The sequence below is a fragment of the Dromiciops gliroides genome, chromosome 2 (genome assembly GCF_019393635.1).
Source record: "Dromiciops gliroides isolate mDroGli1 chromosome 2, mDroGli1.pri, whole genome shotgun sequence".
In the NCBI taxonomy this organism is placed as follows: Eukaryota; Metazoa; Chordata; class Mammalia; order Microbiotheria; family Microbiotheriidae; genus Dromiciops; species Dromiciops gliroides.
In genome coordinates this window covers 21,074,755-21,100,053 of record NC_057862.1, presented here as the reverse complement: position 1 = coordinate 21,100,053, position 25,299 = coordinate 21,074,755, and the positions used below count along the sequence as shown (strand labels likewise).

General features: G+C 43.0%; 1 protein-coding gene across 1 annotated transcript in view; it reads right to left on the bottom strand.

Moving 5' to 3' along the window:
- Nucleotides 1-1,296: 1,296 nt before the first annotated feature.
- Nucleotides 1,297-25,299, bottom strand: part of BICC1 (BicC family RNA binding protein 1) — a 279,880-nt gene continuing 255,877 nt past the window's right edge. The window contains exons 18-21 of the mRNA XM_043980401.1: nt 24,124-24,280; nt 17,444-17,604; nt 9,970-10,069; nt 1,297-2,890 (exon numbers count right to left, since the gene is read on the bottom strand). Coding sequence (XP_043836336.1) covers nt 2,760-2,890; nt 9,970-10,069; nt 17,444-17,604; nt 24,124-24,280 — 549 coding nt within the window. The 3' untranslated portion in view covers nt 1,297-2,759. The remainder of the gene's footprint in view (nt 2,891-9,969; nt 10,070-17,443; nt 17,605-24,123; nt 24,281-25,299) is intronic.

Here is a 25,299-nt window from a genome sequence, read left to right as displayed (position 1 = left end):
ATCTTTCTTCTTTTAAAAAAAGCAGTAAAAGGACAAAACCCCCACAAAAAATACAGTCTGTATCTGTTCCATATTTACAGATAACTGGTCACTAATAAGGCACAGATTTAAAACTAACATCTTCATCTATCAATCCCAATGTTTTGTGCATCACGTAACACTGACCACACCGCCCAAGGCAGAGTTCTATTCCCTTCGTGGAATCCAAAAGAAGTGAGAAAAATTCATTTCCAGTGTTTTCTGTTGCTGGCTAGGTGGATGGGTTTTGCACCTCTGTTGCCTACTGGAGGGGTCCTGGGGTCTCCTGCCCTTTGGTATAACTAGCCAAGCCTTGCTCTCAAGACAAACAATCTACTGAATACCAGACACATTTCAGCTCCTTTCTCCCACTGCAATGCTTCATGTTGATCTCACAAAAGAAACAACTTATTTTCCAATGGAGGAGGTCTTGTTAAAGGAGAATGGAAAATTCAAAAGGCTAACTCAGCTACATCTAAATCTCAACTGGGATTCACTACCTGATGCAGACAATTGAGCATGACAGGTTTACATGAATAAGAAAAGCCCATGATCAGATCTACTTCTAGGGAAAAGCATCCCACATCATGAAGAAGATTTGGCCCCATCCCCAGGTGAACAGTCTCTCATTTGCAATTATTACTGATCATGAGATGATAACCTCATTATCTATGCCTTCAATATGGCCAACTTTATTTTCTAAAGTGAAAGATTTTCTCTGTGTGCAAATTTTCTCAATTGTCTTTCCTTTCATTAAGGGTAGGATTTCTCCATGAAAAAAGTGTCTAGCATTTTTCATCCCATGTTTCCATTAAAAAAACCCAAACCACACAATAAACTCAACTACTGTAAATGCTTATCTTTATGTCTTCTGCTTAAAGCACTCGACAGTGGTGTATGTCCATTTTTAAAGTTCTGAATATTGAACATAAATAAGACTTTACAGTACAGGTGAATCCCAAGATTTCCTATGGGAAAGTATTTCTCCAAATTTAATGCACTTGGAACCTGACTAAGAGAGAGGAGAGAGGGGAGAGCATGGGAAGGAAGAAAGGAAGGAGGGAGAGAGGGAGGGAGAGAGAGAAGGAGAGAGAGAAGGAGAGGGGGGGAAGGGAGGGAAGAAGAGACCGAGAAGGGAGAGAGAGATTGAGAAATTGGGAGGAGAGGAATGATTGAGAGAAATGGAGAGGATAGCAAGATTAAGAAAAGACAAAGGTTGAGAGATGGAGAAAGAGAAGATTGAGAGAAGAGAGTTGGGGAAGAGAGGGAGAGGGAGAGGGAGAGGGAGAGGGAGAGGGAGAGGGAGAGGCAGACACTTTTGGACTTCTTTTCTTCCATGTAAAATAAACACTTCCTAAGTCTATAAGAGGATGTCTGAAAAGAGACAGGAAACGACATTGCCAAGGTTCACGGACTTTCACAGTATCAGAATGTAATTAGGAGCTCTGACCACTGACACTGTGGCCTTGGGTACTTCCAGCCCAGCCACCTTTGGAAAGGGCCCATCTGAAAACATCCAACTTCCCCTGCCCCCGAGGAACCCACACCAAACAATGCATCTGATTCTGGATACCTGATGCATGTGTATGGTGCCTAAAGATTGCCTATGGAGTCAACATTGGGGCTGCTCCTTCCTGTTATCACAGCATCAGGGCTGTCTTGTCAGCTATGATTTGGTATCTGTTTAAATAGAGTTGGATTTGAGCTCCAGTCCATTCATTTTCTACCATACATTTTAGTAGGTCTCAGTTTCCTGTTACGTACACTAATGCTTATAGTACCTAAAAATAAAAGTCTGATATAAATAAATGTCCTTTAGTGGCAGTATACTAAAAAATAGCCCTTTGCCTTCAGACAGCCATTAAAATCATTTCTTTTTGGCAATATAGGCAGCAGTTAAATATGACGACTGTAAAGGATTAATATTGCAAGATTCATTCATCCATTTTGGTCTTTCATTGCACCGATTACAGATGAGAAATTTCAGGGCTAAAGGTTTCTAGGATGCAAAACCTAAGTGGACAGAATTGGTCCAGAACCAAGTGAATTTTTTTAAATATCATATTCCCCACCCCGACCCCGACATGAAGTTATAGGATGCTATACATAAAGATCATCGTCTTATACCATCACAGGAGAGATTGTATCTAGTAGAAACACATGGCTAAATTTGATTTGGGCCAATATATGAGCTGATATGAAAAAATGGGAGGGAGAAAAAAAAATTTCCACAGGACAAGAAATCAGGGTATGTAAAGTGCTGAAAGACCTCAATAATTATTTTTAAGCAGTACCAGAAAATTCCAACTTGATAAAAAAAACAACAAAAGAAAAAAAAATCCCAAACCCCACCCCCAAACAAAACAAAACAAAACAAAACAATCTATGCTCTCTGGCATCTCAGATGTCAATTCTTAATCCTTCATTCAAAGTAAAAATTCAGTGCATACATTTTATAGGAAATAAAAAAAACTAAACCCCTCTTATTATTATCATCATTATTATTATTGCAAATTCTGTCAAATCTATATAAGAAAAAGCAATCCACATTTTGGTGTTCTGAAAGACGACAGATGACTATTTCTTCTCTGTTTGGCACCAAGTACATGTGCAGACAAAACGCTTTGGTCCTGATACCCAATGCCCGAAGTGCTGAGGGTGGTGTGCAGTGACAGCTGGTCAGTCACAGGGTTCCTGTGTCCAACTCTAGAGTTATCTGGGTGAAAGCCAAGGGCTCAGAGCTACCAGCGGCCACTGACACTAGCAATGTCCGAGGGATACTGACGCGGCAGACGCCCACTGGCTCCTCCTTCCAGAGAAGAGGCACGCGCATTAGGTGGTTCGAAAAGTTTTCTTCGGTTTTTATTCAGTTCTAGAGAAGAGAATGAGGAAAGGGGAGAAAAGGGAGTGTAAGGGGAAGAACATGAATTAATTACCAAGAATTGAATCAGTTTCTAAGGTTGCCTATGAGACCTAGGAAGGTTTGTTTTGTAACGTCTCACATTGACACCAGGATCTGTATTTCTATTCAGAAAAAGGCAAACTATGGTGGTTAAAAAACCCACTGCCCAGTTAGAATATAAAGTAGTCCAAAAATAATGGCGAAGGGTTGGCAACACAGAGTGGATGCTTGTTAGTTACAGATGCAAAGGCAACTCTTAGAACCCCTCTGGAACCCAGAACAATGAATCAAAGAGCATCCTCTGCACCCCCCTCCCCAACAATGTCCTTGCGGAGGAAAAGAAGGCAGCCAGACTTCACAGAAGATATGCATATTTAATAGGGTAGCTGGCACAGATTTCTTGCATGACAGAGGAAATGAGAAACGTTATTAAATTTTTAAAGGCCAAGCATATGAGAATATTTGGACAGTTAGAGCCCAATATATAAGGATGAGGAGTCGAAATGTACCCAGCAAAGAGGCAAAGATGAACCCGGAGAGTATACTTATGTGCTCAGTCCCCGACCCCTTTCCTCACCCCCTGAACTGGGCATAAGAAAATCCTTTCAACTTCAAGTCTCTTTGTCTTCAGAGAAACAATTCAAACAAACGAACAATCGCATTGGTAAGACCATCAACCCTAAGAAAGTTCCTGCTTCACGTGAGGCACATCATGATTTTTTCATGGAATGACTTGGGTTATTTCTTTATAACCAAAGGTTGGGCCAACTTTAAAGAGATATACACACAGAGATATGAATGCATACATATAGACATGTGCATATATACACACATATATACATGTGTGTATATATGTGTGTGCGTATTTGTTGGTGTATATACCTCAAAAACAAAAAGCCATGAAGAATTGACTTTCCAAACATTCAGGAGGTAAAGGGAAGACCTGTGATTTCATAGGCCTGGGAAACTTCCAGCGGGAAAAACCCACATCTTCTCTGCAATCTGCTCCCTGAGGCACCAAGAGGTTTTGCCACTTGCCAAACACACAGGCTCTGTTAGAAGTGGCCGAGCCTTGAGCTTAAGACTCTTCCTGACTCCAAGGCCAGTTCACTGTCCACTCTATGCTTTTCATAGCCTCTTATAAATAATGGAGACCAGAAAACAAGTCTGGGAGCTGGAAGGCAGCACTCTTCTGGATGAGTAAAAACTGGTCTCTAATTCTGTGATATCCAACATTTGAATTCCTTTTTAAGTTTAAAAATATCCCCCCCAATAAATTAAAATTTAAAATTTAAATTAAAAAAAATTTTAAATCTCTCTCTTCCTGCCTCCACTACAGGTTGAAAGCAGTTGTACTATGCCCATTGACTGAGGAAACAAGGATTTTTACAAAGCTAGTCTGGCTTCAAAAATGTTTTAATACAAATGTGTGTCTTGTTCATCACAACAGGATGGATACCCATTCAAAAAACAGTAACCCTTCCTATGTGCAAGCCTTGACTTGCTCAGGTTTACTCATTTCTGAGGCTGTCATTCAATGAGATGGCCGGGACACATCTAGATTGACAGATAGCTTGCAATCCCTCCTCCAGTCCCCTGGGGGCTTTGTGAAGCACAGGTTGGTGAGAACCACACATGTAGCTCTAAAAAGGGACATATCTGATACCAAATATAAGCAATCAGCACCCTAACCCAAACCACAGTCACGGTTAAACAGAAAAGCTGGCTTAACTAGCTGGTGAACTGGAATGGAGTACAGACTGCCTGTTGAGGTAGTGAGCTCCTCCCCAACGGAGATATCCCAGCCAAAGCTACATGAGTATTTGCTGGGGATACTGTTGAAGGGATTCTTGTTCAAGCAGGGGATGGGCCACATGACCTCGGAGGTACCTCCTACCTCTAAGATTCTGTGATTCTGACCAAAAGGGCCACTGGGACATCATCACTCATGATGTCTGCTGTTTGAGGGGATGGGAAGCTCAATATTAGGATGGTAGGTTAGATTTTTTTTAATGTCCTCCCCTAACACACAGGGTCTACTCCACAGTTATTATAATTATAAAAATTGCTCACATTTCTGTGGCAGTTTAAGGACTTCAATGCATTTAACATACATTATCTCATTTGATCCTCATGATAATGTCATAAGTAGCTACTCTTTGTATTCCCTTCTTAAGGATGAAGAAAGTGACTTATCCAAGGTCCCTCAGGGAGGATGCATTTAAACCCAGGTCTCCCCGATTCCAAGTCTAACACATTCTGCCTCTACTGCACTCTAATAACTTTTTAGTGTTTGCTGAATGTGTGAATGAAAAAATATATTGTCTCATTTAATTCTCCAAATTACCCTATGAAGGCACAGTAGCTATTTCTATTCTTCTTCCCATTTGACAGAAGAAAACTGAGGCTCACAGATGTTAGCTGATGACTGATTTTCCAAAGGGAACCAGGAGAGCCCAAACTTCATGATTTCTCTGAAGTCCAGTTCTGTTGACACTATATCATACAGTCTCCACAAATTTGAGATACTTTCTCCTTGTGTTTTAGTCCCAAGGAGCATTTACTTGTGTGAACAGCTTCTGTTCTATTCACTGGAGTCAGGGATAGGAAGTGGGTGTTAAGAGATTCTCAAAGGAAACCAGGTGGAGAACATTCTTTATGTCTTTGTTGGCCAGAACAGGACTAATCAGGGGCCCAATGTTGGGCGAAAAAAAGGTTTTCATTCTATGATGTCTTGCCACGTTTTTCCAAATGGTCCCCCAAAAAAACCCAGTTCAGTTTAACTCTGAAGAAACAAAAGAAGGTAGGCAGCATGGTACAGTGTGAGAAAAATCAATACATTTGCATTTAGACAACCTGGATGTGCATCCAGATTCAGCCATTTACTTGGCTGTGTGACCCTTACTTAACCTCTCTGGGCCTCAGTTTCCCTGTCCGTAAAATGAGGTAGTTGGTCTAAATGACCTCATTGCAGCTCTAAGTCTGTGGTTCTCAGAAGCGTTGGACCTTTGTCTCTGTCTCTTACACACTCCCACACCCAAATAAAAACACAAGGTGATTTTATGTTTCTACAGAACTGCAGTGGAGAAGCTGTAACACTGTCTATGAGTGGAGCGGCTTCCTCTATCAATGAGGTCACAGCTCCTCTATGACTTCACAGAAGAATTCCAAAAGCTAGATAGAGCATTGGGCTGGGAAATCCAGCCCCCCTAGTGCTAAGTACTTTTATCTTATAGAGAGGGGATATACCTAAATAGAGAGGGTTAACTCCCTGAGGCCAGGGAACTGTTTGCATTTTTTCTCTTTGTAGCCCCAGCATGTCCCTGGAACAAAGTGGGAACTTAGTACATTCTGTCTGGTTGGTTAATTACGGCTTTCCTAATACAAGTGGTATGTGTCGATCTCCCTGCGCCCCCTCTTAGGTCCCCAAAAAAGGAAAAGAAAAGAAACTACTCAGGAGAGAGAACTAAGCTAAGGACCTTTTTACAGGTCAGTCTGGCTCCTTCACCACTCAGGCTTTCTTAGGCCTCCATCCCCTAGCCAGGGAATGACTCATTAGTCCAGGAGATGACGGCTACTTCTGTGCTCCAAGGAATAAGTGGGAAGCAAGGGCTGGGAGGCCATGGTGGGTTATTTCTGCATTGCTTTCCAGCCTCGATTTCACAAGACAGAAAACGATAAAGTCTAAGACTCCTTCCCCTTGCACAAAACACACTGAGCAAGTTGGGAAGATGATGTGGTCCAGTAGAGACACTAAGGATATCATCAGAACAACCTACTAACGCCTTGTGCCGCGGGTCTCCAGAGGCCCCTAGGCCAGCACCAGAGCCTGGCAATCCCTTCAAGTTCAGCTACTCTGATATCTGAAACACCCCCAACATACCAGAAGTAAGAAAAAAATGTAACTGAAAAGATCACAACAGATTAAGCCCTGATGATGAGATGAGTTATTTTTTCTTTCATTTTAAAAAGTCATTTCTTCCTATTTTTTTTTTGTTTCCAGCAAAGCTGAGGGAGAGTTTAGGAGAATACCAACCTTTCGTCCTTGCATTTCCAAGGTTCACACAATCCTGGCCGCCCTCAGGATCTTGTTGCGCATCTGACCAGAGTCACAAACTAAAAGAACAGGGCGGGAGATGTTAGATCTAGCTGATGCCTTGGAGTGAAGCCTGCAGTTTCGCTGGGCCCCTCTCTAGGCAGTGGGCCACTTGCTACCAACATCCTAAATAGTGTAGAGAATTTCAGTTTTGCAAGGAAACTTAGCTGGGTTCTAAAGACACTCCCAAGGCTTTTAAATTATCTGACATCACTTCTGGATGGAGATTTTCTTTCCCTTTAATTAACATGCTACAAGAAAAGCTTCCTAGCCCCAATTCCTTTGTAACCTGGTACAATACTAGAGCTAGAACCCTCTTCTTACAAAAGAAGAAACTGAGGCTAAGAGAGGGAAGCACTTTGGCTAAGACCACACAGCACAGCTGAAGTTTGCACCCCAGGCCCCCAACCCAGCTTCATCTTTCGTCTGTACCGCCCTCCATCCATCCTGCCTTCTACAGAGAAGGTTAGAGTGGAAACCTATTCTTGCCACCCTGATTCAAGTGGAAACAAAACCAACCAACTGTCATCTTTCATCTCAGATAAAAAAGCTGGACAAAGACGCTTTTTGAACTCCGGCTTCTCTGGGAAGCTGGGGCAAGTGACACAAAGGAGCTGCTAAGTTTGCTCCTGAGTTCTCCACAAAGGAAAACAAGTCATACTTCAAGAACGCATCTACCTCACACTGTCAGTGTGGCACCTTCAAAAAATGGTGTCTTATTCAAAGCCCTCAACTCCCTGCAGAAGATGACGAGCACTTCTGAATGTCCCCACGGAGCTGATCAGCCCCTCCATCGCCATCCAAAAGCCAAGGCCTTTTCCCAATCGGTCTCTTTGGGGAAAGATGAAAAACACTTTTGTGGAGCCATGACTAGTTTGGGGGCACAGTGACCTCTGATGAAAGGATCCCACAAGCTACAGAGCCTTTGCCAGGGAAGTCTTCACTAACTTAAGTGATGACTCTTCCTTGGCATCGATTATAAGCAGAAACTCCAAACACTTCCTGAACCCCTCATCAACAAGAAGAATGTGGTACAGTCCCATGCTCCTCCAGATGATGCCATAGGACAGCTGGGCCCCATGAACATATAAGAGGCAGCAGAGATGTAGTGTGGACTTAGTTTCATTGCCTTCCAAAGTCACGAGGTGGGCATGGGCACTCATTCCATTTCCTCAGCTCCTTTCTGTGCAGGGGCTCTTCTCGGGGGCTCATGTTTATTCCAAACCACAAAAGACGTGAAAAAAGAAAACTGTATACAATCAAAGAGGATTCTCCAAGAGAAGCATCTGAGTGTTTTGTATGTTTTCTCCCCTTCCCCAATAAAATGAAAATCTCATTTAGACCAGACTGATGCCCTTCTTAGCAGATGCTGAGCAGTTTGTGATGTATTATGGAATGATCGAACGCTTTCAGAGGAGCACAGACATAGCTCAAAGGGCCCTTGGGGATCAGTTAGTACAATCATCTTATTTTACAGAGAAGGAAACTCTGAAGGGACTTGCCTAAGCTCCCATGGCTAAGGAGTGGCAGAGCTGAGATTAGAGCCCAGGTATTCCAAACTACCAGTCCATTGTCATAACAGCTCCCAGCCATCCAGCCCAACCCCCCAATTTTATAGATGAAAAGATGAAGCCCAAGGTAAAGTGACTTGTCTAAACATCACAAAGCTAGTATGAGAATCAAGATTGGAACCCAGGGGGCTCCTGGACTCCTTCCACTGCTTTGACCTAGAACCTTTTACTACTCATTGCTGATCCAATTTAAGTAGCTAGGTTTACACAGATGCCCCACTACGTTCACTACAGATCCATTCATACAGTGCCTAACACAAAGTGGGCATTTTGTCATATTTGGTGAATTGAATGAGTTACTAAAATGCCTTGATGACCTTTCCTAGCAGATCAGCAGAAGAAGCTGTGACCATTCATTTAGGTTAGTGGTCATTCTAAGACAACACACCAAGATCAACATTTTGAAGAAAAAGATGGTTCTCTCCAACATTTTGGAAAAAGAATTGATGGTCCCCTTTGAAACAGCTTACCTTGGGTTTTTTTCCCCTCTTTTTGGGAGGGAAGGAGGTCCTCAGTGGATAGTTACAAAGAAGTGACACCCTCCTGAAACTTTCATGGAGAAATTTTGAAAAAGTGACCCTTTACTTTTCTCTGACTGCAACCCTCCCTTACATCCTCCAGATGCATTTACAGGATCTAGATTTAATGTCTGATCCCATTCCACCCACTCCCTGGAGACCTTTCAAGTCAAGGAAACAGCCAATATATCCCTGTATTGGTGAAGGCCAAAGTATGCTCTACAGTGATATGCCAAAGACTCTCATGGGATATGTCTGAGAGACATTCTCTTCTTTCCTTCTGGTGACCACCTAGTGGACATGCCTCCTATGATTGATTCACATGGTCTTGTGAATCCCAAATCACAAAGCTTTCAGACGACCATATCTGTCAAGTCCCAAGACATGCCGATGGCCTCTTACTAAGTTCTGCGGAGGCAATAACCTCTACTCAGTTAGATTTAGTACAGAGATCTGCAGCCTACTATCTATAAAGAAGCCTAAGTTTCTTAAATCACTTCCCCAGACACAAAACAGCAACCAGGAAGAACATTGAATCAAGTGTTCCCACACCTACCATTCTCCATGCATGCAAAAACCCCTCTCCCTTTTAGTCATTTCTGAGGAAATCACTTTTTTAAAGACAAGTGCTTAAATTTCGGGAGCTGGGGGTTCTCTTGGCATGTGATACTTTACGAACAACTGCAGGCCCAGAAAAAGGTGAAGATGGAGGAGAATTAGCCAAATGGCAGCACCTATCCTGGGAGCTCTAAATCCAGGCAGGCATAGATGGGCAGTCACCCACATCTCCGAAGGGCTCACCCACATCAGTGAGATCCCAGGTCTAGGGGCATCTGGGAACTCTGGGAGCTGAATCCTAGTTACCTGAGATGGCGAGCAGCATTTTCCTTCTGGCCCCAAAAGTTGTGATCCCCAGCTCCTTTAAGTCTTGATCTGTGAGAGTGAGGAATGTCTGAAGATCAATCTATGGGCAGGAAAACAAAAAGAAGATCCATCAGCAACATGATTCAGCTCCGGAAAGACTGCCCCCTAAATAGCAACTGTCTCAGTGTGTCCCTCTTCCTCTCCCAACTACCTCATACTATTTTGTACAGATTTAATACGTATATATTGTTTTCCCTGTTAGAACAAAAGCTCCTTCAGGGTAGGTACTATTTCACTTTTGTTCTTGGGTCTCCAGCACCCAGTAGGGTGTCTGGCAATAGTAGGCACTTAATAATTGCTTCTTTACAGCTGGGTTAGTGAGTGCTGGGCCTGGAGCCAGGAAGACTCATCTTTGTAAATTCAAATCCGGCCTCAGACACTGACTAGCTGTGTGACCCTGGGCAAGTCACTTCACCCTATTTGCTTCAATTTCCTCATCTATAAAATGAGCTGGAGAAAGAAATGCCAAACCACTCTAGTAAGTAGTAATTTTCTAGCCAAGAAAATGACCAGTGGAGTCACTAAGAACCAGACAAGACTAGACAACAATAATCAAGAGTGCACTAGTGTACTCATTCTCTCCCATCTTCTCCAGTTGCCTTTACTTCTATCCACACCAACTTTGTACAAAAAGAATTGCCCTATTGGACCATCCATCTCAGTAATCTAATATCAGCAGCAAGGGGCATTTTGAGAGAGGGCATTGCTATGCTCAACAATTTAAGAGTACAATCCTCTTCAATTCCCCTTCACTCTTGCTGAGCAGACTCTTGCCCATGAATTTATCAAAGGCTCGTTGAACCAATTCATTGTAAATGTTCTTAACTGGCAATGACATTATCAGTGGATGGCTGTTTTAGCTAATTAAACATCCTAATTAATATACAGTTAACATATATATCCCTCCCCCCAAAATTTTAAATACTAGTTGAATACCTCATATTGGTGAAGAGGTAACCCTGGGTTCTTAAGGCAATACTGGCCAGATTCTGGCTCTGACAGGTCCTACACTACCAAGAAATCATCAAGCATTTATTAAGTGCCTATGGTATGCTAGGCAGTAAGTTACAGAAACCAAGCTGGAAAGGCTTCCAATATGATACTGGCAATAGGCAAGGTATGTGTTTACTGAGGTCAGCTAAGTTAAGCACAGAAAGCTCATTAGCAGAGGGTTGGCCCCCAGCCACTTAATTGTTTTTGGCTTCATAGATCCATGAAACAGACACAAATAACAAAATGATTAAGCAGCTACTCTGTCCAAAGCATGGTCCTAGTCACCGGGGTGACAAAGATATGGGAATTAGGATCATAAGAACTGGAACTGAAAGAGATTCCAGAAATCATCTGGCTCAACCTCCACATCCATAAACGAGGAGATAAATGTCTAGGAAGTTCAAAGGATCACAGATTTCAGAGCTAGATGGAGCCTTAACAATCACTGAGGCCAACTCTCTTCCCTCAATGTATGAGGAAATTTGAGGCTAGAAAGGCTAAGTGCTGTGTCCTACATCACACAGATTCAGGCACAGACCTTTTAACCTCCTCAGAAAGAGGGCAAATGACAAAAGAGAATGTGGGATCTGCCCACATTCTGGTTGGTTTGGTTTGTTTGTTTATTTGGGTGAGACAATTGGGGTTAAGTGACTTGCCCAAGGTCACACAGCTAGTAAATGCCAAGTGTCTGAGGCTGAATTTGAACTCAGGTCCTACTGAATCCAGGGCCAGTGCTTTATCCACTATGCCACCTAGCTGCCCCATTGAAGTTTTTTTTCTTCTCTGCCCGCATTCTGACTGTGCCCTGTTCTCATTGGTGAGGATGATGGAAACTCCACGCTTGGACTCCATCAGCTCATTAAACAACCAAGTAGAATGAGGCATGTCAAATAAAGTATAATCAAAAAAGGGCAAGTCTGACCTGAGTATAAACAGAAACAATCTGTGCTGGTGCTGACCCCATTTTTTTTAGTGAGGCAATTGGGGTTAAGTGACTTGCCCAGGGTCACACAGCTAGTAAGTGTTAAGTATCTGAGGCCAGATTTGAACTCAGATACTCCTGAATCCAGGGCTGGTGCTCTATCCACTGCGCCACCTAGCTGCCCCTTGACCCCATTTTTAAAGGCATTCAGGGATTGATTTTTAATACACTCCAAGAGAGGAGAGGTTTCTGCAAGGAGATCCTGGATGATGCTTTTACTCCTCCCCCCCCAAAAAAAAGTAGTGATTGAAGACACTGTTAGCAATTAAGTCATGCTTGCTCTTCCCTCTGCAAAAGCCTTTTCAAAACTCTCCAAACCCTTTAATAATCAGAGAAAGGTAAAAATGAAGATTACAATGACCAACAAAGAGGTTTGATAGCAATAAAATTCAGTATTGGCCAGACTGAGAATTCACAGTCAATTAATTAGCATTTATTAAATTCCTGCTTAATAATATGAAGCACTGTGCTAGGAACTGGGGAATACAAAGACAACCAACAAGACACAGCTTCTGCCCTCAAAGAGCTCGCATTTTATCTGAAAAGACAAATGTGCATTTATATAAAGGTAGGCACAGATGGTGCTGTTGGCAAAGCTCTTCACTGGTGCAACAAGATACAAAACGGATTGTATCCTCTGACCCATGATCTCACTACTAAGATTACATCCACAGGATTTTATTACAGCAAGCAAAAGATCTGACTGTCCAAAAAATATTTAGAGAACCTATCTGTATACGACAACAAAAATTAGAAACCATGTATATTTTACATATAAATATGATTTAAATATATGATAAACTGCCATATTATATACTAACGTGTAATAAAATATAACATATTTTAAACTTTTATAACAATATCAATATTTAACAATGAGAGAGGGGCTTAAAACACATGGGTATCGATTAGAGTGATGGACTATTGATGTACTGAAACAGAAATATGAAAAGAGAACTCCAAAGTTGATGCAGAGAGAACACACAATCAGAACATGTATCTTGAAAACCATAAATCTGGGGGAGAAATTAAGCCGGATTGCAAATGAAAAGAGATCAAAAGGGAAGAGAAAATAAGTCATTATGTCATTATTTTGTTAAAGTATATTTTAATCAAAGTGCAACTTGTTTGCAGTTTGAGGTTTTTACTTGGGATTTCAATTATTCTTTTTTTATTCCATATAGGAGACTGTTATTAAGCTTACGGTGTGTAACATACAATAGCCCATCCCTGAGGGACTATGGATATTGTTACAACATTTTTTAAGAACGAATGGAATCTTGGTGGTTTAACTGTCATTCTGGGTCAACTGTCATGGCTGGGAGAGAGGTTCAGAGAGACCGGGGGGGGGGGGGGGGGGGGAGGGAAGCCTAAGAGATGTTTCTGAAAGGTTTAATTGAGGATATTTTGTGCAGAGGATACACAGGTAGGGAAGATTTCCTGAAGAGAATTAGTGAGATACTTTGGGTGCCATCCTAAGAGAAGTGAATTGTTGGCTTATCAGCAAATGTAGTTGATGGTTAGAGGTGACTCTAAATGGTATCTTTCTTCCAGCTGATACACTGTTGAAATATTTAACTATGCTTCTGTCTTGTTACATTATTAATAAATTTGTACAGCCAGTAACACTGATGTTGCTAAAGTCATTGGAAATAAACAGAGAGGAGTATTTTATAAACTGATTGAGGAGCTCAGATCTAATTGATTAATGAGAAAGACTGTCCATTTCTTTTACTTCATTGGGATATACTGGACACATCTCTTGACTGCCTCAGAACCCAGAATAAGAAATAAGAAAGAAATGAAATAACTGCTGTTAAAGAAAGATGACCTAGAGAACCAAAAAAAAAATTGAAATAAAATCTTCACGAGAATGGTTTATCCATTTTAGGGTATCCCTGATGCAAACCTGAGGACAATCTAGGAAGGTTCCTACAGAGTTTTTGTAACAAATGTCCTGGTCACACGATTGATTGATATATGATCTGGCCATGTCCATTATTTATTCAATTCAATGGGTAGAAAACAATTCAGCATCAAAGGCCACCCTCAAACAAGTTATCTATCTATGAAGCTATGGCAAATGTGCTCATGCAAATAAGTTGGTTCAACAATTGGCCAAATGTTGACAGTTTGACAGTAGGAAATGTGTATTCATGTAAGGTGTGTGACAGTATCATGGAAGACATCCTATGTAGAATCCTAGGAAAAGAAGCAACCCCTATATATTGATGGCAAGGTTTCACAATTGCTCCTTTTCATTGATGACATGGTAATAATTGTATAGAGCCCCAGAGCCTCCCCAATAAAACCTTTTGTAATAGAGGTTGGGCCAACCATCCACACTGGAGGAGCAAAATAGAAGGAAAAATGCCAATTTCTCAGACTGCGTCATGCACTAAATATAAGTAGACTACTGAATTGGTCCATCAGCATGTATATCTTAAATACAAAATGCAGACAGACAGTAGACAATGGGCTGGGCCCAGAACTGAGTAGAAGTTCAGGTTGGACTATATTTGGAAAAATGCCCGGCACCCCCAAAATATGAATTATCATTATTATCATAATGAACTTAAGCTTATCACTGTACTTCTTTGATGCCAATATTGGCATCATCTCCTAATGATGCTGTGTGAATATGAAGCTTGGAATGACATTATATTGGAAGAATCCAAAGGACAATGGTTGGAGGAATGATGGGCATATGCAAACGGAAATGATTACTAACAATTACTTTCATGTGAGAAAGGGCATAAAGATACATCAGTGGGGATGTATATGACCAGAAAAGGAGGTGGGTAGGTCACACATATAGCAAGAATTAAGGAAAACAAGCAGTGGGATGACAAAGGTGATCCCAAGGGGGAAAGAAGCAGAGAAAGGATATTAGTACATTTGGACGCATTCTTTATAGAGGACCAATGGAAAGAATTATTTTAGGGCTAGACTTGAGACTTTACGGACACAGAGAACTCCCAATGAGGAAACAGTCTCTAATTATTAATGCAGGTGAGCACCTCCTCTACAATTTATAAGAGGATATGTTTGAAATGTCATAAGATGAAAAGATAGGAAGAATCTGGATCTTCACTGATAGATGAATAAAACTAAGTATCAGACTCAAGCATCATATGCCGTAAGTGGCTGACCAATTTTCAATTTGCTAAAATACAAAAAATATGCCCTCAAAATTAAATTCTACTGCACTTAATTGTATCTTATCTTGACTATTCAGATGATGCTTCATGATCATGTTATGCAGAGGTGTCAAACACATGGCCCAATCCAGATTAAAATGGAGTTCCTAACTGATGTTAATGTGTTGATGTATTAATTTAAAAAAGAACATCAACACACTTAGTTCTCTAAGTCAATCTGTGGGCCACAAGAATCCTTAGGTATGGCTTGGTGGACCCAATTTCTATCTGAATTTGAATGTTTCCAGGATATCAGGGATGGCTGCCCTGAAGGTGTTCAGGTTTGACTGATAAAATGATGGAAAAGAACACTCAGTCTGGGGTTGCCACAGGATCTACCACCTCCAAAGTCAACAAATACTGTAAGGTGCTGGATGACCTCTTGCCTAAGCAAGGCCTAACAAGCTTCTTTCCTGCTCATCCCCAGAGGGGGAATAAAACTTGAGGGGGAAAAGAAGCCCAGGGGATCATTCCTCACCATTTAAACTCTGACTCCTGACTTTGGCACCATGGGCATCTTTATAAGTCATCATGGCTTCTTTACATGAATTTCCCCTAAAAGAAACCCCGACCTGCTCAGCCCAGGGAGATAAGAATCCTGGACTCACAGAACTGAATTTTAAATCCAGAAAGAACCTCAGAAAATATCTATACAGGCCAATTTTTAAAGGACAGTGATGAATATCTTACCCATTTTTGAAACTCTTTGGTAAGCTGAGCTCTAAGAAACAAAGATTTCCTGGGGGAGAAAATAAACCAACGCCCTGAAATATAACACATTCTCCATAAAACCTCCTTTTTCCAATAGAGGAAGGAAAAAATCCTGAGAAATTAAATTCAATAATTTATTGAACTATGTAACCATGAACTGAATTTGTGGCACAAAGCCTGGCTATAAAAACCTAGGCTTTCTTGCTGAGAAGCACACATCTGGGAATTGCTGACTCAGTCAGTTATTCTCTTAGAAGCAAAATGACAAAATCAGGCATGTCCAAACTAAACTTTGGCCCCATCAGTAAATCCAGGAGAGCTGAGGTCCCACAAATGTTCCACCCACCCTCTTCAGCTAATGGTTCTGCCAGGGTCTGCCTGCACGGCAGATTCAGGGAGAGGCTGATACCTCTCAGGCTCTTCCAATGACCTCCCCCCAAAATGACCATGGCACATGAATCAGATTGAATATTAAAGTCAGAATGAATTTGGTACTATTTTGTCCCAAAGGCTGTAGAAAGTACCTCAGAGCAAAGACATTGTTCCTACAACAAAACCTTCAGGGTATCCCTATTGACTGTGGAATAAAATATAAACCAAGGCCTTCACACCTGGCTCCAGAATACTTTTCCCAGCTCACTGCTCATGTGCTCTGTGTCTCAGTCAAACTGGACTACTGGACATTCCCCATCCTTGACAATCAATCTAGCACCAGGCCTTTGTCCAGCTAACCTCCTTCGCCTGGAATGCTCCTCCTTATCACCTCCAGAAGAGGCCTTCTTGAGCCTCCCAGTTATTCATGCTCATGCTCTCCCAAGTTACTTTAAATTTACTTCATATATATTTTCCAGTCACCAGTCTTTGTATGGATTGTTCCTCCCTAGTAGAATTAAGGTCATTGGAGGCAGGGACTGGTTCCCATCTGTATTTTCCCTGCAGTTTATATCTCTGGTTGTTCTAGAGGTACCATGTCCCACAAGAAGGAAAGCTGGTGGGGCAAGGGAAACAGTGGGAAAGAGACTCCCCTGCCAGACGTCTCATATAACACACTTGTCCTTGGCATGTGGCCAGAGTAGGGAGTCTATTTAAAAAAGGGAACTCTCTGACAAGCTGGCACAGCCCAGGCATCAGCCAAGAAAGACTCCCAAGGAGTCCACGAATGTGGATGAGAGAAAAATGACATCTTTATTTTCCCTAACTTTTGTTTTTCTTTTTAAGCCAATCTATTTTCTGCAACTAAAAACATCCTGAGAAGGGTCCAAAGTCTTGGCCAGTCTGACAGGGATTACATGGTACAAAGAATGACGAAGAGCTCCTGACCTAGGGGCGAAGCTGAGAGTCTTACTCAGTGGCAGTGATTAAACCCCCTACTATGTGTATGAGGTAGGGGAGATGCACACAAAAATGGAGACTGTCCCTGGCCTCCAGGATCGTATATTCTGTAGGAAGAGATAATACACACTGAAATAAGCACAGACCAAATATTCAGACGTTTTATAGACACGAGGAGAAACCAAAAGTGACTGACCTCCTGCTGCTGGAACACATCGGTGTATTTACCCAGTCCAAGCTTGCTGAAGAGCTCAGGGAGGTCGGACCCCTTGAGGGAGCTGTTCAAGCTACAGCCATTGCTTCCCGTCAGTGAGGAAATGCAGTCCATATAATTGCTGCTGCTGAGATAGTGTTCGGCTAAGAGGCCAAAGAAAGTGTGAGAATGAGAGAGAGTGAGAGTGAGAGTGTGAGAGAGAGAGAGAGAGAGAGAGAGAGAGAGAGAGAGAGAGAGAGAGAGAGAGGCAGAGAGAGAGAGAGAGAGAGAAAGAGAGGCAGAGAGAGAGACAGTGAGAGTAAGAGAGTGAAAGAGAGAAAGAAAGAATAAGAGAGTGAAAGAAAAAGAGAAAGTAAGAAAGTGAAAGAGGAGAGAGAAGAGAGAGAAGAGAGAGGAGAGAGAAGAGAGAGAAGAGAGAAGAGAGAGAAGAGAGAGAGAGAGAGAGAGAGAGAGAGAGAGAGAATGCTTGAGATTAAATACCTGGACATTTAAAGCAAGCCTTAATTAAAAGTTTTAATCACCCACATATTTCTGCTCCCCATTGTTCAGCTGAGGAGAGCACCAGACTGCTAGAATATAGAAAGCCGTGACCCACAGTGGGCTAGCTTTTCATTAACAGCACACTGGTTATTACTCTCAGGAAGCTCTTGTCGTTTAAAAGGTTACACTTGGGGGCCGGTAATCCAGCCACAAAACATTTGCAGTTATAGTAATTAATCACATCCTCACCAGTAATTCAGAAACATTAATTCTTTCATTTAAATTTAATTTAAAGATGGGCTTGGGAGAAAAAGTCTGGATTACAATGGAAGTTGGGGCATCCCTGGAGATGAAACCAAAAGCCACAAATCCCATGTTCTTTTTGAGGGATAGAACTGCCCCCGATAACCCAGCCTAGCTTTCTCTGTGGTCTGGGAAATCCCATAGTATCAGAAGCTACCCCACTCTCTTCACAAGATACATCTACATGGACAGGCAGTTGCCGCCTCCACAAAGATGCCAAATAGATATTCTTTTAGGTCTAACCACATCACTCTCTAGCTTAAGAAGCTCCAGTAGCCCCCCATTGCTTTTAGGATAAAATTCAAGCTCCCCTGTTTGACCTTTCAAGCTCTGATCAGCACCCTTTCCAGACTGGCTTATTACACCATGTAGTCCCTTCCAGCTCATGTCCTGTGATCCTGTGAGCCTATGAGCTCCCACCTCCAAGTCTTTGTACAAACAGGCCCCTATGCCTGCAATGCACTCACTTTCCCACTCTACTTCTGAGAATACACAGCCTCCTTCAAGATCTAGCTCACACCACTTCTTACTCGTTTTTTGTTTTTTTTTATTGAGGCAATTGGGGTTAAGTGACTTGCCCAAGGACACACAGCTAGCAAGTGTTAAGTGTCTGAGGCCAGATTTGAACTCAGGTACTCCTGACTCCAGGGCCGGTGCTCTATCCACTGGGCCACCTAGCTGCCCCTCACTTTTTACTCTTTTGATCTGAAATTATATCCACTTTGCTTAGAGCTTGTGTTGGCTTCTCTTTGAACATATTATTTCTCTCCCAAAGAATAAATTCTTTCAAAGTGTGTGGGGGTAGAATTGTTTCATCTTTATCTTTGTATTTTCAATATCTGGCACAGTACCCAGCCCACAGTAGGTGCTTATCAAGTCCTTGCTGAATCAATTAGCACAAGACACTTGAAGCACACCAGGGGCCTCTGGTCCAACCCAGGCCCAAACAAGAATTAGAAGAGGCCAAGCAAGTAAATTGAATCCCTTTTCCCCCTGAGAACCCTTCTGATGCTTGAAGATAGCCATCTTGTCTGTGAATCAAGCACTTGACCTGCAACAGACTGCTGCAGAGCCCTTGGTGGGACAAGGCACTAGACGGGTGGGCTGGACTTTTCACTAAACTCTGCTCTGGACTCAGGTATTTAACTTCTGTCTCCCCCTTCTTCTGAAGTCATCACTTCCATTAAAGATTAAAGCCTGAGGGTGAGCCAGGGGAATGGCCCCCATATTGAAGACCCTGCCTTGCTGCTGTCCTAGGAAAGACAGAAGACGTCACCCAGGCCGTTTCCTCCCTCAGCACTGGACGCTGTCACGTGAAAGTGGGTGAGAAAGCACAGCCTTTGAGGAGCAGACAGCAAGCTGATCTTGCTCCTTGATCTATTATTTAATGAGCTCTGTAATTTACCTTTTCCCCCTTTCGGCTTTCTCCACTCTTCCTAATTCTGTACGCCTTGTTCTTGCTGCTTCTGCTCACCGAAATGGTCCGGCACTTCTGAACATCACACGTGATAAAGAGACCCTCATTTTCAATGAAATCTGTCATCCACCTTCTACTGTCATCTTCTTCTTCTTCTTCTTCATCGTCATCCTCTATTGTCCTCATCCTCATAGCTGCCGTTTCTGTTTTGCTTTAATGTTTACAAAGGATTTCCATACGCATCATCTCGCCCAACCTCATGAGCACTGTGGAGCACTCAGCCCAGTGTCTGGCACACAGGGGCTGCTTAATCAAAGCCTGCCCGCTCCAGTCTCTAGCGGAGGCACAATTACTCCCTTTTAAAGGTGAAGAGGCTGAGGCCCAGGTAGCTCGCCCTTGGTCACTGGCTGGCGTCGGAAGCAGGATTCACGCTAGCATCTCCAAGGCCCGAGGGATGATGGAGGCAGAGCCAGAGCAAAGGCCCGAAGGCCTCTGGCCCAGTGCTCTCGCTTTACAGCTGAGGAATCTGAGCCCGAGAGGCTCCCTGACTTACCCACGGTCACACGGTTGCACGACAGCAGCGTCAGAGGGCGGCTCCAAGGCCACGGCTGTCCTGACTCCATGTCCAACCTTCTTTCCATCCCAGCAGCCGGCTAAAGCAGAGAAACCACTGGATTCACGGAATCATTTGCCCTCATCTCCTTGAATCCTCATTAGGGTCCTGCGGAGCTTCCTTCAGTGAGGCAACAACTAGTCGGTCGTCTTTCCATTTGTCTGAGAAGTTCCTGGGGGGATACTGGGGTGATGGGATGGCGAGAGGCCTGTGGTCTGAGTCTCCGAGGCTGGTCTACTCACTGTCTCCCCCACTGGACAGAGCTCCTCCAGGGCAGGGTGTAAGTGTCTTTTGTCTTCCTAAGTGTTTACTTAGCGCCATGCCCAGACCCTACTAGGTGCCTAATATTTGCCTGCTGACTGAATGGCTGAGCATCCCCACCACACTCTCACCTGGTCAGGCCCCATCTGAGATTAGCTGTGGATTCCCTACTTTAAGAAGGGCACTGAGGGGGCAGTTAGGTGGTGCAGTGCATAAAGCACCAGCATTGTATGCAAGAGGACCTGAGTTCAAATCTAGCCTCAGACACTTGGCACTTACTAGTTGTATGTACCTGGGCAAGTCACTTAACCCTCACTGCCCTGCAAAAAAAAGGCACTGAAAAGTTGGTGAGTGACTGGGCAAGGGTCACCAGGATGGTGCCAATTGGGCAGAAGTTAAAGGAACGGAGAATTTTTAGGCTGGAGAAGGGATAACATAGCAGGGGCATGATAGCGGCCCTCAAGTATCTGGAAGCCTGTGGACTGGAAGAGCAGCCATACTCACTTTGTTTCACCTCAGAACAAGATTAGGAACAATGAATAGAAACTGTGGAGGGAGTGGCAGATTTCTGCTGAGAGCCAGGACAGAAGCAATCCACCAAGAGCCACGTGGAAGTGGCATGGGACGGACACCTAAGGTTTTCCACCATAAGCTCACTAGCTTCTTGTGGAGGTACTGTTTCAAGGCCTCCTGCTAAGGACTGGGTTAGAAGTGATTGCTGTTTAGAGTTCCTTCTGCAGTGGGATGATGGGGTTCTCAGAACTGATGCAAACTCAAGGAGGCTGAGAGGAAACAGTGATGTGGGGCAGGTCTTAGAACACCATCAGAGACCCATTCTCAGACAGAAAGACCCTCCCCAATCTCGGGACAGACCCAACCCTCTCCTACACTCTCCTCCTGCTATGGTCCCAAGAGTTGAGCTAGGTAGCTGATAAGAGCAAGGAGACCATCAGAATGTGAGACTTGGAAGGGGAATCATTTCCCCCTCTTAGGGCCTCTGTTTCTTCATCTGTAAAAGGAGCAGTTTGGATGAGATCATCTGTTAGGATCTGCTCTAAATCCATGACGATCCTCCTGCCAGCCCTAAATCGCTACCAAGGATCTGCTTGGAAATAGGAGAATGCACTTGGGTCCAAATAGGATACTTTTTAAAACAGGAAAAGCTAGCAGCGTGAGCTAGCCTATCAAATGCACCCCAAATATCCTGCCTTGTCAAGTTCTTTGTTAGCTGGTAAGATGACACATCCTAATTGGTAGCCAATAAAACTCTGAAGGCTCCTAACCAAGGGCCTTACAGGAGGTGATGAAGCTGGAGAAGACAGCCGTGTCATGAGCCATGCCTGAATTTCAGAATACTCAGGCCAGGTAGGGGATGCAGACTTTAACAAGGAGGGTTAATGAGGAACAGAGCAGAGAGAGCTCTCTGCTCCCCTGAGGCTTTCCTGAGGACCCCCAGACAGGGATTAGCTCTTCCCCATTGAAGCTTGATGGCCCCCCCAGAGATCAGCTCCAGGGCCTGCATCCTCTGGCTTGACAGTCGTCACTAAGAGCTCTCCTGGGGCCATGGATGGACGCAGCATCTGACCATTAATTGTCACTTTAAGTTTGCAGAGCATTTTTCTCACTATAACCCAACAAGAGGTTGGAATTCCCAGTATTATCATCATCCCTGTTTTACAAGTGGGGATACGAGCCTTGAAGAGGCTGTGACTTGTCCAAAATCACACAGGGAGTTAAGTATCAGAATGAGCATTGGAACCTCGGGCTCAGTGCCAAGTCCAGCCCTCTTTCCACTAGATCACTGGTCCTTAGTCAGGGTCCATGGCCCCCCTGAGAGGCTTGGGGTCTGTGGATAGATTTCAGGGGATCTGTGAAGTTGGATGGGGTAGAAAATTACATTTATGTTTTCAGTCACCTCTAAGCATTTCTTTCAATTATTTCATAACTGCCTGCCTGCCCAAGCCCCTCTGGACTAGATCCAGCTCCCTATTATAATATTAACAACACACAATAGCTCACATTCCTATAGGACCCAGTTCACAAAGCAAGTGACAGGTATATGTTATCTCACTGTCATGACGACTGTTGGGGGTGGGCCATGTCTCGGGAAGCTAATGCCATTTTAGCTCAGGGTTTAATGGTTCTTAGGAGGGATGGGAAGAGGAAGTCCCAGCTTCTTAAATGGTCAGAATGTCTTTCCACTGGCTAACTTAAATCCCTTTTGCTTTCCTTCTTGTCTAATCTTTGGCAGAAAAAAGAGAAACTTACACCAGTCCTACAATGCTCTTTCGTGGACTTTGAGATTTGAGTTTTCTTCAGAATAAAGCCCAGTTTCTATTTACTGGTCTTTGAATTGACTCTAATTTCCAAATATTTGATTTGCTTTTTAAAAAATCATAAAATAGAAGAAGTCCACTGCGATATTGTTTAGCCTGGACACTGACAGTCACAGAAAAGTAACAGGCATCTTTGACTAGAGCCAGATGTTTCCACCCCACACTTGTGTCTTCTCTACAAACTACCAAGCCAACATCAACCCAACCTCCCCTTAAAAGGCAGTGAAAACGTCGTCAAGGATTTTTAAAGCTCCTATTATGTGCTGGGCACTCTGCCAAGGAATGGGAATACAAACAAAAGAAAGGTAGTCCCTGCCTTTTACATTCCAATGATGCATTAGATAAAGTGCTCAACCTGGAGTCAGGAAGATCCAAGTTCCAATCCTGCTTCACATACTTACTATCTATGTGACTCTGGGCAAGTTACTTTACCAGATAATAGCACCTGCAGGATTGTTATGAGGATCAAATCAGATAATATATGTAAAGTGTTTTACAAATGACAAAACACCATAGAAATGGTGGTTATTTGATCAATGTACAAAAGAAAATGCAGCTACAGGACATGTGCAATGGCCCAGAGACCCTTGGAGAAGAAGCAAGGACATGTATTTGGAGCAAGACCCCATAGAAAAATCATCAGTGAGAGATAAACAAGCAGACAAAAGCTGAGAGCAGAGAAGAAATGAAAAGCATCTCAGAGGAAAGCCATGTTCTCAGTGAACAAATACTTTCCAGTCAAGACTACTTAGTTGACATCTAATGAAGGAAATTAAGATACTACCATAATTTATGCGAGGCTCTTCAAACAAGAATGAAGCAACTCTAAGAATGTACAAATTGTTCCCAAAAGCAATCAAAGAATAAAGTAAAATATCAAGTAACTAAAGACAGAGATTAAAACACTTAAGAATGAAATCAACAAGTCTAACAAGTGACTAGAAAATACAGAATAAAAGAGACCCTTCATGGTGGCAGATTCTCTGAAAAGAGGAACAACAGAATTAGAACAGATGGGTGGGGAAGTAGAAAAATATAGAACTTTTTTTTTTAAGTTTGGAGAAACAAAAGAGCTCTACAAAACTAAAAATACTAAATTTTAAGAGACAGTGTAAGGATGGTAGGTCTTCCAGAAAGGCAGCATGAAGAAGAAAACCTAAATACTACACACAAAAATCCCAGAAACATGAGGAAGTCTCTTCTGCCCAAATCACAGACCAAAGGTAAAAGCCAGAATAAAGCTAAAACTCACTTGATTTGTTTTGCTTGCGTTTGGGGCTCCCAAGAGAAGTCGAAAATTCACTGTGGGCAGTAGGGCCAATGCCATTCCGGTCTCTCCAGTTATCTGATTCACTTCCACTTCCAAGGTGTTCACGACTGTTGGACCTTGACAGAGACATTGATGATCCCTGCAATTAAAAAAGAGGCCAAAGAAAGACAGTGATGAGTAATTTAATGTGTGTTTTGGGGAGGTGAGGGGGTGGAGAGGAAAAGAACTATAATCCACAGAAGATCACCTAATTTAGTTTTATTATAGAGTTAGCTTCCTGAAAGGGGCCTTAAAAATCTAGTCCTTTACTAACACACTGTTGGTGCAGTTTTGAACTGATCCAACCATTCAAGAGAGCAATTTGAAACTATTCCTGTGCAAAGCCTTTGACCCAGTAATACCACTACTAGTTCTATACCCCCAAAGAAATCAAAGGAAAGGGAAAAGGACCTATTTGTACAAAAATATTTCTAGCAGCTCTCTTTGTGGTGGTGAAGAATTGGAAATCTAAGGAATGCACATCTACTGGGGAACAGCTAAACAATTTGTAGCATATGATTGTGATGAGCAGTATTGTGCTATAAGAAATGGTTTCAGAAAACCCTGGAAAGACTTACATGAACTGATGCAAAGTGAAGTGAGCTGAACTAGACAAGGCACTTAACTTCTCATCTCTAAAATGGGGATAATACCCCCTAGAAGTGATAGGAAGACAATGGAAATAATAGAGCCTGGAGAGACGTGTCAGGCCCTGTCCCCTGCCACACAGCCTGAGCTGCCCTTAGCAAAACTGACTGGCCTCCCTCCCCCATGTCGGTCATCAAGGCTCTTTGGGCCAAGACTCTAGGTTTTTGAGCTATTCTTGTTCCCCTTCAGGGATCACTGAAAAGCCAGATGCAAGCAGTTGTTTAAAGCCAGCTGTTCCAGGACAGCTGTGGCAGGTCTGCAATGAGGAAACAGCCTCCCCCAAAGAGCTAACATTAGAAACGCCAGAAACTCACTTCCCAGGCTTCCTTCCTTCCATTATGACCATCTGCTATTAAGCCTGGGGGCGGCTGCACATTGAGCAGAGAGGTTGTGAGCTTGGGGGGCTCCTGGGTTTGGTGATGTTCTTTTTCTCTGACCACCCAGCTCTAAAAATTGGACAGATCAGTCATG